The sequence below is a fragment of the Dermacentor andersoni genome, chromosome 4 (genome assembly GCF_023375885.2).
Source record: "Dermacentor andersoni chromosome 4, qqDerAnde1_hic_scaffold, whole genome shotgun sequence".
Taxonomy (NCBI): Eukaryota; Metazoa; Arthropoda; class Arachnida; order Ixodida; family Ixodidae; genus Dermacentor; species Dermacentor andersoni.
In genome coordinates this window covers 217236357-217250873 of record NC_092817.1, presented here as the reverse complement: position 1 = coordinate 217250873, position 14517 = coordinate 217236357, and the positions used below count along the sequence as shown (strand labels likewise).

The following is a 14517-nucleotide window of genomic DNA, read 5'->3' as shown; positions in this document are numbered from 1 at the left end:
TGCATTTTGTGAACGCTCTCCTCGCTTTTCTTCTTCGACTGAAATTCGAAGTAATATATTTTTTTTTTGTTGGCTTCTGACTTTAGGGGGTCAGCTTAGAATCGGGGTCGGCCTAGATTTCAGTAAATACGGTAAGCTGCCTTGATTAGTTGAGTCACTGAAGACTATTATGACGCATAAATATAGGGGGAAAGAAAACAAGGGTTCAGTAATGATTTGCCTTGCTTGTAATTAAGCCAGGAACGTTAAAATTTCACTGTAGAATAAAGTTGAACTTTCCCTTATTTTCACCGAGTTTGACACTGGTGTCTTGTACAATTGTTTTAAGACTTTGGGAAATGTTGCGACTAATGGCGGTATGACACACTGGAAAGCTTGGATAAGTAACTTTGTGCAAAGATTTTAATTAACCTGCACATACTAAACCATTGTCGCTTGTCACTCACAACATGCTTCCTACGGCAACAAAATATAAACACCATGCTTCACACATTTCACAGAGGAGAAAAGGCGAAATCAACTACATTTCTCGTATAAAGCATAAACATTCAAAAACGAGTATGCAGTAATTTTTAAAGCACATAATAAAGCTACACTTTTCAAACTTTACTTACATGTCAATTATAAAGTGGCCCACATTTCCTCAAAATATGAAATCTTCAGCATTCTTGGTCCTTCCAGGGAAGCGGAGAAACTTTTGAAGCACTTCATAGCCGAAAACGATGGTTTCACCATTTTCATTTAACCCTTAATTGACACACAGATTAATAAATATTGCTGCGTATCGCACCTCATATTCATTGTATTTACGAAAGATATAAATTTCATAGGGATATAGTTTTTTCTCAGAAAACTAAAAACTGCTGTCATACAATATTTTTGACTGCTTCTAGTTGCTTTAACATCTTAACTTAATGATTGTATAAGAAAATGGAGTGTTTATTAGAACAATGAAAGAAAAAAATAAAGAAAACATGCACATGTTTCTCTGTTCCTCCCTGATTTCGGAAGATTTTTTTCCAGCATTTACACGTGCACTGATAGGACAACGTATCAAAACTACTAGACAAAAGCACAAGGCCTTAGGCATGAATTGGTAAAACACCGGCATATGTTAGCATTTCTACGAAAATTATACGAATGAAAATAAAAGACTTGAGAAATGTTGCTGGCCACAGGACAACAGCTCGCGTATGTCTGGAACCGCCTGGTGTTCGCCACCGTGCTGCTGCCATCACAGAAATAAAGCCCAACATCATGCTACACGGTTGCTCACTTGGTGAACACGGGCAGCTGAGCGCCCATGATGTGCAGCCTGACGGCCAGGAGCAGGAGTGCGCCGAGGGAGAGCGCGCCGATACGCTGCGTGCAATCCCACAGCCAGCCGCAAGGCGGCGCTACAGACGAAGAGGCCAACGTGGTCGACGACGGAGAAACGCATACTGGGCTCCCGGACAGGGAACGAAGGCCCCGAATCACGTGGTGGGGACGAATCTGCGCAGGAAAGAAAGAGGCATTCATTAGGCTGCGAAGGACGCAGTCACGTCGGGCAAGAAGCGGACACCTGGTGAAAGAGAAATGTGGGCATTGCAGAAACCAGGATTGCACGTACATCCACCAACAATACAATGTGCTTAACTTGATTTTTGACGTTTAGAGCAGTTGCTGTTTAGAGATTAGTCAACATCAGTCAGTACAGAATTGAGCTCATCTAGTACTTTCTGGCACTTGACAGTAAAGATTGCAATCTTCCTATCTGAAAACTAGAACCTGCTCTCAACTTTCTTGCCCGGTAACCAATACGAGCTCTAAACATTCCTATCTGGAAACCAGCACCAGCTCTCTATATCCGCAATTAGCTGAATGTTAGCGCTTGTCCTGTCTCGACCTGTAGCTCGTCCCTACTGCACTATGTACTTGCATTACGATGAATAACCAACATGCCCAAACCTATTCCATTCCACCAGCTCTTAACTATCCTACCTAGAAACCAGCACCAGCCGTAAACCTTCCAACCTGGACAACCACACCAGCTCTCAACGTTCCTGCCCGGGAACTACCACCAGCTCTCAACACATGCAGTAAGATGCAGAAGAGACCAAGCTGCAAGTTGATATTCCTGTAACACGAGATCAAACGAAAATCGGAAGTTTGCTGTGTGAAATGCATAGCGTTCCTTTGCCTCAAGAGGTTGGGGCACTGCTTGAGTGCATTGTACAGAGAACACAGTGATTAATCTTTTATTATTATTTTGAAACATTGTTTCTTTGTGAAACATATGGATTTCTTTTGACATCTATTTTTAGAGCACAGCTCTTTGGCGACTGTTCCCGCATTTCGCGGCGCCGTCGGCCTCGCCGTACCCAAGGTCATCATCCGCGCGCGCTCCTGCTGCCATCGCTCGCGTGCGGCGCGAGCCTTCCTCTCCCCTTGTCCTCCAAAGCCGGATCACGTGTTCTCACCTATCCTTTTGCCCACTTCCTCCGCGCGCGTGCGTCTATTTGTCGTACAAAAATCCCTCACGTGACCTGATCCTAGGTGCCTAGAGACAGCATCGTTTAGGGATTTTTGAGAAGGCGCGATACTGGCGCCGAGCGACGCCGTGGCGTGTTCGTCCTCAGCGTGATCGTTCTCTGGACCGCGCGTTGTTCAACATTGCTCATGTGATTGTATACGTGCGTTGCTTGTGTGTTGGTTGTAGGTTCTGTGTTACTTGGCGGAAAGCAGTGAGTAGTAGCGGTGCGGCACTGCGGCTTTGGCCTCGGTGAGCTCTGGCAGTACAGAACCTGCGTTGTGTGACCCGTGCTTTCTTGAGAACCCGGCGGTGGTGACAATTGAAATATCGAAGTGGCCTAGTGCCTCGTCAGCGAAGTTCTGCGAACCGCGATGTGGCGTCGCCGTGTCCGACTTTGCTTAACGGACATCGAGGGATGTGCTGCTCGCTGCAAGTAATGTAAATGCAACTGCGTCGACCGCCCACTGTTCAGCGCTGAATGTGTGTTTGGTGTGCTGTGCTTGAAACGAGTGGTGCGGCCGTGCAGCGGGGCTGGCGGAGGAGCAGAGTGGCTTAGGGGCTCCGTGTGCGCGTTCACAGACATGCGCTCACGTCTTGGTCTCATTAGCGGCTGTCGGGGGATTGTGGTGCTAGCTCCTTGCCTAGTATGAAGTGTAAGACGCTAACGCACAGCATGTTCACGTTTTTCCGCGGTATATGTCATTTGCATGACGGCCGAGTTGAAAACGAGACATATGTCTGTGTTGTTTGCGTTTGTGTGTTGTAAATTACTTTATATTGTGGAAGTTCTGGTAGTCTTATTACGCAAGGAGTGTGAACGTAACATGAACACATATGTGTGTCTGAAATTTTGAATTACCCGTAATACCCTTCACGACTAATGAGTTGGCTAAACGGCCTGTGTGAATAAGCTACAGTATGTTGCAACGCTCTTCCTTGTGGCAGACTGATGCATGGTGCGCGTTTATTTCTGTACTGTTGTAAAAGCCATTTGTTTATTCACTCAATACAAATGTACGGCTTCTTCGCCACATTACATTTTAGTTACGTGGTGAAGCATACTAAAGTGGGAGGGGGCCGCTATTGGCCAGCATAGTATGTCCACTTAGGTGACCTGAGAAGCGGCGGGTGCGGGAGTGTATAATTAAAGAACTCTTATTATGTCCAGTAACAGTAGCCCCTTTTCACTTTTAGTATGCTTCACCGCAGTACAATGCTTAGGCTTCACCGCGAAATATTAGTGTGTTGCGAGAAAGATAATCGTAAAAAGCCTAATTATGCAACGTTTCTTTTGTAGCTTGCTACACCGCAATACAGGGGTGTAAATGAGCAACGTGCAGTAAAGCATACTAAGAGTGGAAAGGGCACCTAGGTTTACACTGTGCTCATTATTTTCAATTGTGACATAATGTGCAAGTGCATCTGTGCTCATAGTAAGCTTCACTGACAATTCTTCGTACATTACAAATTCATACTGCAGGGAAGCTTACTAAAGCACATTCGCCATTATGCTACGTGTTATTCACCTTCAATGCAGGAGCACAATGCGTATTCTTGCCCCTGCTTTTGGCTGGACTGCACATGCTCTTTGAGAATTGATTCATTTCATTGATTCATTCTTTGATTAAGCGCGAGACCTAGCAATGGGTAGCCCAAATATAGATTTGAGGAAACCAAAACGAATTCAGCAGTAAGAAGCTAAAGGGTTGTTTTGGTGGAGACCAGGGGCCAAGTCCGGATATGAAAGAGGAGGAAGAAAAGTCGAGTTTTTCCACTTTCACACTGGGAGGCACAACTCCCACAAATAAATACGACTATTTTACTTTTTTAAGGAGATTACCGACTTGCATTGCCAAGTGTTCACTTCGACAAACACTGCATCAAGTAAGCTTCCTGAGCATATTTCACCAGCTACTGCGTCACTGTTTCACATTATGAGTGAAACTGCAATTTTCTTTATGCCACAACTTGCTCAATATTGTGGTTTCCAGTAGGATGTTAGCAGTGCTATTAAGGCACTTAAATACTCATTAATAGTAGTAGAGAGAAAAAAAAATCGAAGTAGGAAAGCAGTGGCTTTTCGTGCGTAGACTATGCATACACCTGGTGCTCTTATGGTCATTCTTTCCCTATTCGCTAAACTATTCTAAACCAGAAAAGCTTATACACGATTACTTTATACACAGACCACAACTAAACCACAGGCATTGTTGGTAAGTAAAATATATTTATTCAGTGATATTTTCTGCAGCCCTGCTACTGGGCTTTCCTTCCTTCCTTTTCAGCTGTGCAGGTTAATTCAGAGGTGATGAGACAGTTTGACAATTTTAATCGTTGAAAGACTTAGCGAAACCTTTTTCGGGTTGTTTTTTCTAGGTTTCAGACTCTGCTCATTGCATTTTAAGGCGTGTTTTCTGTGTTTGTCGCTTTTTCTTTATGGGTAGGGCATGTCAAAATTTTTACACCATGTCAAGTATGTGGTGCCATAGACTGTTCTTAGATGGAGTCTTGCCCTTTAATTCTGTACAATATGATGTCGGTTTTTTGTGTCCAAGGCCGTTTTACAGTGTGATTGTAGTATTTTCCCAAGTTTTCCCTCTGTCAGCCAAGCTTGAAAGATTGCTGCCCACTGCTGGTGGCATGACACATGTGATTTATTTTTCAGTAAAAGGAAGTCTGGTACTTATCTTGTGCACTGGTTGTCTTTTGTCTCTTTGAATTGCAATTTGTTGCCTATATTTGCTCTTTTGTTGCATTTCAGATTAGGAATGGCTATCATAATTGACATTTAACCACATTGCACACAATGTGGAAGATATGTAATTGCAATATATGGCCACCATAAATATAATAGATGTTTATAATTCAAGAATAGTGCCTTTGCATGGTGGTGCAGCCATGAATTGTGGCTATAAAGTACCAGCACTGGAGGTAGCACTGCTTGTGCAGAATATAGTTCAACTCTACTACTTTCAAACATCATTGTTTTTTTCTGCATTTGTATAGCTCCAGTTTCTGTGAACAGCACACATCTGGTGGAAGAGTGGCTTGCACCTGCAGTTGGGTCCAATGAATAGCCAAATTTCTGCCTGTTTTCATGTTATTAGCATATTAGTAAAGGCAGTCGTTTTTATAGTAGCCTGTTTGCCCAGTGTAGAAGCCGCTGCATGGTGTCAGGATCTCATACACATCTTCAGCTTTGCAGGGGACACAGCATCTGGCAGATAGTTTGTCAGAGGCCATGTATTCGGGGCAAGTTGAGTTTACTCACTAGCAAAGGGAGAACCAAGCTTGTTGGATATGAAGTAAACCGCCTGTATACTCAGTGGCCTTCTTCATTTCGTGTGACATATGTGGTTATAGCGATCCTTGTTTTAAGCGCTTCTTGTCCTGCAGCGGTCGTTTGCTTTTGAAACACTCAGGATAGCTTTCAGCAAGCTGGACAGGAATAACACTGAAAAACCAGCAGATGATAATTGTCCCACTTATCATGCGAAGCTTCGTACAGTATGATGAGAGCATAAATAAATGAGGGTGTTCTTCAAGGCCTTGCAGCACATGTCACGAGTTTGGAGCAACATGATGTATAGCACTTTTTTGATCACATGCTATAGGTTTAGCAGGTGTGGCCATGATTGAAGTGCAGTGCAAGGTCAAGAAAAAACATATCTATGAGCAGCAACCTGGTAAAGGAGACTCTGGGAAAACTAGTGAGAAGCCTGTTGAACATCTGGTTGACCCACTTGCTGGCTTCATCAGGCAAAGTGTGATAAAGAGAAGGAAGTCATCAACACATCAGAAGGTTTTTACATACAACACTGTGCTAAGGTCATAACATGCCAACAAGTCTTAGTGCGCAGGCTATGCACGACCAACTACATATGCCTTCTGTTCGGACATTGCTCATTGTAACTAACAAGGATGGAGTGGACAAAAAAAGGAACAGCAACTCCAACGCCGCCGCGCGGAGGGCGTGCACAAAAATCCCTCACGTGATCTAATCCTACGTGCCTAGAGAGCGTGCGTCTATTTGTCGTACAAAAATCTCTCACGTGACCTGATCCTAGGTGCCTAGGGACAGCATAGTTTAGGGATTTTTGAGAAGGCGCGATGCTGGCGCCGAGCGACGCCGTGGCGTGCGTGTTCGGCCTCGGAGTGATCGTTCTCTGGACCGCGCTTTGTTCACCATTGCTCGTGTGATTGTACGTGCGTTGCTTGTGTGTTGGTTGTAAGTGCTGTGTTACTTGGCGGAAAGCCGTGGGTGGTAGCGGTGCGGCTTTGGCCTCGGTGAGCTCTGGCAGTATAGAATCTGCGTTGTGTGACCCGTGCTTTCTTGACAACCCGGCGGTGGTGACAATTGAAATATCGAAGTGGCCTAGCGGATCGGCAGCGAAGTTCTGCGAACCGCTATGTGGCGTCACCGTGTCCGACATTGCTTAATGGACATCGAGGATATGCTGCTCGCTGCAGGTCATGTAAATACAACTGCGTCGACCTCCCACTGTTCAGCGCTGAATGTGTGTTTGGTGTGCTGTGCTTGAAACGAGTGGTGCAGCCGTGCAGCGGGGGTGGCGGAGGAGCAGAGTGGCTTAGGGGCACCGTTTGCGCGTTCACAGACATGTGCTCCCGTCTTGGTCTCATTAGCGGCTGTCGGGGGATTGTGGTGCTAGCTCCTTGCCTAGTATGAAGTGTAAGACGCTAACGCACAGCATGTTCACGTTTTTCCGCGGTATATGTCATTTGCATGACGGCCGAGTTGAAAACGAGACATATGTCTGTGTTGTTTGCGTTTGTGTGTTGTAAATTACTTTATATTGTGGAAGTTCTGGTAGTCTTATTACGCAAGGAGTGTGAACGTAACATGAACACATATGTGTGTCTGAAATTTTGAATTACCCGTAATACCCTTCACGACTAATAAGTTGGCTAAACGGCCTGTGTGAATAAGCTACAGTATGTTGCGACGTTCTTCCGTGTGGTAGACTGATGCATGGGGCGCGTTCATTTCTGTACTGTTGTAAAAGCCATTTGTTTATTCACTCAATACAAATGTATGGCTTCTTCGCCACAGTACATTTTAGTTACGTGGTGAAGCATACTAAAGTGGGAGGGGGCCGCTATGGGCCAGCATAGTATGTCCACTTAGGTGACCTGAGAAGCGGCGGGTGCGGGAGTGTATAATTAAAGAACTCTTATTATGTCCAGTGACAGTGGCCCCTTTTCACTTTTAGTATGCTTCACCGCAGTACAATGCTTAGGCTTCACCGCGAAATATTAGTGTATTGCGAGAAAAATAATCGTAAAAAGCCCAATTATGCGACGTTTCTTTTGTAGTTTGCTACACCGCAATACAGGGGTGTAAATAAGCATCGTGCAGTAAAGCATACTAAGAGTGGAAAGGGCACATAGGTTTACACTGTGCTCATTATTTTCAATTGTGACATAATTTGCAAGTGCATCTGTGCTCATGGTAAGCTTCATTAACAATTCTTCGTACATTACAAATTCATATTGCAGGGAAGCTTACTAAAGCACATTTGCCATTATGGTACGTGTTATTCACCTTCAATGCAGGAGCACAATGCGGATTCTTGCCCCTACTTTTGGCTCGACTGCACATGCTTTTTGAGAATTGATTCATTGTTCATAAGTGCACTGGTACTTTACAATAAACTGGAGGGCTCAAGTTGATATGAAAGCACAATTTTTATTAAGGGGACAAGATGTTGCTGCGATGGTTGCAGCACAGCTTTTTTTTTTTCTTCCAGGCACCTTTTTTACTTGAAGCTTCCATTGCAGTGTTTCGAGCCTCTTTGAACCAGCACATAGTGTATATAAAAATTGGACACTGATTGGGAACATCACCTAATTTCATGCCTATCTATAGTAAAAAGATGTAGCGCGACGAGACAAAATAAAAGAAGGGGGTGGGCTGCATCAATACTAAGCGTTTCATGGTGCTTTATCCTTTCCCTTGAGTTTTCTGTTCTGGTGCTTTTTATTATGGATCCTCCACAGTAACCACACGAGTGCCGAACTTGAGCTTGTTGGTTTCAAGTCTTATGGTTGTTACAAACAGAACAGTGTGTTAAACGAACAAGGGCTTCAAAGCATCCGTTCACCTTGCTTGCCTCATGGTGCTGCTTCATAAGCACCGTGAGCATCCAGGCTAAGTAGGAAGGGAGGTTTGTTGCAATCGCTTCTGAACTGTATTGCCACCAAACCAACAGTGCTCTCAATGACAGCTTTTGGACAGTAGAATGCTTGCACCTAGCAAAGTCGTAAGAAGGAAGCATTCAGGATGTGCAAAGTGAGCTTTTGAAGCTGGCAGCATTACTGAAGGGGCTTTGCCCATTTTGCCGTCTTTATGGATACACAAAGATGATTTCCTCTTTAAGAGGGATTGTTTCAGAGGTTGTTACATGGCAACAGTGTTGGGTGTTTAGTAGCTTGTCTTTGCCCACTGTTAATAATCTGTTCCTTCGCCAGTGCCCCTGTGAAGTGCCTACTTTTTGGACACAATGTGCTCTCCATGCATGCATGCATTTTTAGCTTGTAAAGACGTCTATTACCCCTTGCCTGTAGCTGGTCCTTGCTGATGTCACCCAAGAAAGCATTGGGGAGTATGGCAATGTACACTAACAAAACACTGTTGATACCAGTGAAACCATATTAATGGAGTTGCTGTTCTTTTTTTGTCCACTCCATCCTTGTTAGTTACAATGAGCAATGTCCGAACAGAAGGCATATGTAGTTGGTCGTGCATAGCCTGCGCACTAAGACTTGTTGGCATGTTATGACCTTAGCACAGTGTTGTATGTAAAAACCTTCTGATGTGTTGATGACTTCCTTCTCTTTACCACACTTTGCCTGATGAAGCCAGCAAGTGGGTCAACAAGATGTTCAACAGGCTTCTCACTAGTTTTCCCAGAGTCTCCTTTACCAGGTTGCTGCTCATAGATATGTTTTTTCTTGACCTTGCACTGCACTTCAACCATGGCCACACCTGCTAAACCTATAGCATGCGATCAAAAAAGTGCTATACATAATGTTGCTCCAAACTCGTGACATGTGCTGCAAGGCCTTGAAGAACACCCTCATTTATTTATGCGCTCATCATACTGTACGAAGCTTCGCATGATAAGTGCGACAATTATCATCTGCTGGTTTTTCAGTGGTATTCCTGTCCATCTTGCGGAAAGCTATCCTGAGTGTTTCAAAAGCAAACGACCGCTGCAGGACAAGAAGTGCTTAAAACAAGGATCGCTATAACCACATATGTCACAGGAACTGAAGAAGGCCACTGAGTATACAGGCGGTTTACTTTATATCCAACAAGCTTGGTTCTCCCTTTGCTAGTGAGTAAACTCAACTTGCCCCGAATACATTGCCTCTGACAAACTAAGTGCCAGATGCTGTATCCCCTGCAAAGCTGAAGATGTGTATGAGATCCTGACACCCTGCAGCGGCTTCTACATTGAGCAAACAGGCTACTATAAAAACGACTGCCTTTACTAACATGCAAATAATATGAAAACGGGCTAAAATTTGGCTATTCATTGGACCCAACTACAGGTGCAAGCCACTCTTCCACCAGATGTGTGTTGTTCACAGAAACTGGAGCTATACAAACGTAGATAAAAACAATGATGTTTGAAAGTAGTAGAGTTGAACCTTATTCTGCACAAGCAGTGCTACCTGCAGCACTGGTACCTTATAGCCACAATTCATGGCTGCACCACCATGCAAAGGCACTATTCTTGAATTATAAACATCTATTATATTTATGGTGGCCATATATTGCAATTATATATCATCCATGTTGTGTGCAATGTGGTTAAATGTCAATTATGATAGCCATTCCTAATCTTAAATGCAACAAAAGAGCAAATATAGGCAACAAATTGCAATTCAAAGAGACAAAAGACAACCAGTGCACAGGATAAGTCGCAGACTTCCTTTTATTGAAAAAGAAATGTCACATGTGTCATGCTACCAGCAGTGGGCAGCAATCTTTCAAGCTTGGGTGACAGAGGCAAAACTTGGGAAAATACTACAATCACGTTGTAAAATGGCCTTGGACACAAAAAACCGACATCATATTGTACAGAATGAAAGGCCAAGACTCCATCTAAGAACAGTCTATGGCACCACATACTTGACATGGTGTAAAAAATGTTGACATGCCCTACCCATAAAGAAAAGGCAACAAACACAGAAAACACGCCTGAAAATGCAATGAGCAGAGTCTCAAACCAAGAAAAAACAACCCGAAAAAGGTTTCGCTAAGTCTTTCAACGATTAAAATTGTCAAACTGTCTCATCACCTCCTAATGAACCTGCACAGCTGAAAAGGAAGGAATAGGCGTGCGTCTATTTGTCGTACAACAATCCCTCACGTGACCTGATGCTAGGTGCCTAGGGACAGCATCGTTTAGGGATTTTTGAGAAGGCGCGATGCTGGCGCCGAGCGACGCCGTGGCGTGTTCGTCCTCGGCGTGATCCTTCTCTTCACCGCACGTTGTTAAACATTATGTGATTGTACGTGCGTTGCTTGTGTGTTGGTTGTAGGTTCCGTGTTACTTGGCGGAAAGCCGTGAGTAGTGGCGGTGCGGCAGTGTGGCTTTGGCCTCGGTGAGCTCTGGCAGTACAGAATCTGCGTTGTGTGACCCGTGCTTTCTTGAGAACCCGGCGGTGGTGACAATTGAAATAATGAAGTGGCCTAGCGCCTTGGCAGCGAACCGCGATGTGGCGTCGCCGCGTCCGACTTTGCTTAATGGACATCGAGGGATGTGCTGTTCGCTGCAAGTCACGTAAATGCAACTGCGTCGACCGCCCACTGTTCAGCGCTGAATGCGTATTTGGTGTGCTGTGCTTGAAACGAGTGGTGCGGCCATGCAGATGGGGTGGCGGAGGAGCTGAGTGGCTTAGGGGCTCCGTTTGCGTGTTCACAGACATGTGCTCCCGTCTTCGTCTCATTAGCGGCTTTCGCGGGATTGTGGTGTGCTAGCTCCTTGCGTAGTATGAAGTTTACGACGCTAACGCACAGCATGCTCACGTTTTTCCGCGCTATATGTCATTTGCATGACGGCCGAGTTGAAAACGAGACATATGTCTGTCTTCTTCGCGTTTGTGTGTTGTAAATTATTTTCTGTTGTGGAAGTTCTGGGAGTCTTATTACGCAAGGATTGCGAACGTAAACATAAACACACATGTGTGTCTGAAATTTTGAATTACCCATAATACCCTGTGTGAATCAGCTACGGTATGTTGCGACGCTCTTCCGTGTGGTAGACTGATGCATGGTGCGCGTTTTGTGCTGTACTGTTGTAAAAACCATTTGTTTATTCACTCAATACAGATGTACGGCTTCTTCGCCGCAGTGCATTTTAGTTACGCGGTGAAGCATACTAAAAGTGGGAGGGGGCCGCTATCAGCCAGCATAGCATGTCCACTTGGGCGACCTGAGAGGCGGCGGGTGCGCGAGTGAGAAAACGACTGCTCCCCCGTCCCCCTCCACGCTGCGGGGACCCATTACAAGATGGCTCGATAGAGGCGGATCGCGGCGTGTGCTGCCCAATCCGAAACGCAGAACCGCCTCCGTTCGGCACTGCGTGTTCTGTATGCGGTTGCCTGTTGTTGAAATAAGGCAGCAGCTGCGCTCAAAGATCGCATTCCCAAGAAGCGTAATCGTCGGACAATTTTTTGTTTTTGATATACTGATTCTTCTTTCAGGGGGCTTCAAAATTATCAGTTTTGCAAACCTACGTTTATAATTTAATAAACTTTTGTTTCTTGAAACTTATGTACTTGGAAACACCAATTAGTTTTTAACGATTTAGAGCGCTACATTATTGCCATACAGCGTTGTATATTACGTATAATTTGCGCTGTTATCACCTGCCTGTGTTCTGCGTGGGACGTCACTACGGATGGGCGACGTACGCCAAGCTACATTACCCCGTGATGTCCCCCAAAGTGTATATTATCGGCCATCACAATAACCAGGGGCTTTTCCTTTTTTGCCACCCAGAGCACAGCTTGTCGAGTGACTCTGACACGCATACGCGGTGTTAGGAATGGCCGGACGGGGTGGCAACGTGCCAGCTATTTCAGCCCGCTGCACGTGTTCCAATCTAACCGGACGGGGCGCACTTCAGAGAACTGCGGATAACCGGCAGCCACGTGGCGCGGGGTCAGCTCAGGGGAGTTCTCGAGGGGAGGTAATTGGCGGAACCTCCCCATGAGCTTTTCGAGAAACCAGACAATGTGCTATCCGGCCGCGTCAACAAGGACGGCTCAGAGTTCTACGAAGCCCCTCTGACGTCGGCTCCGGACCACTGAAACCTGTGCAACACGTGTATGTGAGCCCGCCTCCTCCAAAAGGGCAGGTCATCTTCAATGACGTCGAACTATGACGTGGAGTGGAATGCTTATAAGCAACGATTGTCGGCTGCTTGAGTGTGCTCGTTGTCGTGCTTGAAATGTACTCGTGAGCTGCGTGCTCATTGTGGTGCTCGAAATGTACTCGTGAGCTGTGTGCTCGTAAGCTGTTTGCTGTATGCTCGTCTTTCGGGCTCCATTTGGGAGTCACGCTAGACTGTCGATGTATGTCTTGTCTAAGATGTAGATAATGTAAATAAATCCTGTTCACCGAGTTCCTCTCTACGACCGTCAACTCCTTCAAATGGTGGCAGCGGCGAGATCGTCCGACGACTCCTAATGCGGTCATACGCAGTGTCAGCGCATGGCGTCAGAAGTGGGCGGCGGTCAACTACCTTGCTGAGGCTGTGAACGGCAGCACAGGAAAGGGAAAACAAGCCCGCGTCAGGACCAGGGAGCCAGCGTGGACGCCGTAGCCCACCACAAACGCCCACAGCACAATCGAGGACGGTCTGCACCGGCAACGCCCACCCGAGGTCGGCCTGCCCGGCCAGAGCTTGCAAGTGCTGTAACTGTGACAACAGAGGACACTTTGCGAAAGCATGCCTCAAGGAAGCGGTGCCAGCACAAAGAAAGGTACGCGTCTTGATTGTCCAACAAGACACCGGAAAAAATTTCGTTGGTGCGATTGACACGGTCGGGAAAGCGTGCTATTGTGCAGGTTCATATAAACTCCGTGCCTATCCTCGCTGAGGTTGATTCGGGGGCACAAGTGTCGGCTTTACCGTCTACTTTTTCAAGATTGCCCGCCCACCTTGAGAAGGCAGACAAAATACTACAGGGGGCTGGCGGCCACAAGCTCAATGTCAGGCACGTACGCAGGATTTTTTTTCATAGGTGGGGGACAAATCCAAGGTTACATTTCTATGCAAATGAGGGGGAGAGTACTTTTACTAATACAAATGTGAATAATGACCACAATTTGCCATAAGGACGCGTAAAGGTGCAAAGGAGAATTGAAATAACGTGTATCTCACAGGTACGCCTGTGAGATTCACCTCTTTTTTACTTGGCAAACAAAAACCACATCAAATGGACTCGGGCATGAAAGGTGCGCAGGAAGAACCTTGCCAAGAACAAGTTAACAAGCGAAAGTGCAAAATAAAGATTTCTAGTAACGTTTTCTGAATTAGCTCTGGAAGAATTATATAGAAATGTATATTTGCGGAACAATCACAGTTCTTTTGGATCCCTCGTTTACTGCTCTACCAAGTAGCAAAACCGACTCGTGCTGTTATTTGGGAACTTGCGTAACGATTGTTAAGAATGGCGAGCTGCAATGTAGGATTGCCACCCAATTACGACTGGGGGACAAGACGCGCATCCCCCACTCTCCGTCGCTTCAGCTAGGATGCGTTCGATGAAGCGGGCTTTGTGCTGACACCGCCGCAAGGCCTCCAGCCCCTTCGCCATTTTGACGGAACGAGTTCGGAGGGCGAACTATTGTGCCCGAGCTCTCCAGCGCGGACCTGATCTGCTATGCGTGAGCGAGCTGCCGCGGGAAAGCCGTCTTTTGGTGCTTCTCACGCGACGAAGATGAGCTGGACAACGAGTTACCC

At 45.8% G+C, this 14517-nt stretch overlaps 1 protein-coding gene across 3 annotated transcripts in view; it reads right to left on the bottom strand.

Annotated features, from left to right (window-relative positions):
• The window catches only part of Tmtc3 (Transmembrane O-mannosyltransferase targeting cadherins 3), a 789094-nt gene that overhangs the window by 146157 nt on the left and 628420 nt on the right, over nucleotides 1-14517 (bottom strand). For all 3 annotated transcript variants that reach the window (XM_050185292.3, XM_050185293.3, XM_055074786.2), the window contains one exon: nucleotides 1277-1494. In XM_050185292.3, the coding sequence (XP_050041249.2) occupies nucleotides 1277-1494 (218 nt within the window). The remainder of the gene's footprint in view (nucleotides 1-1276; nucleotides 1495-14517) is intronic.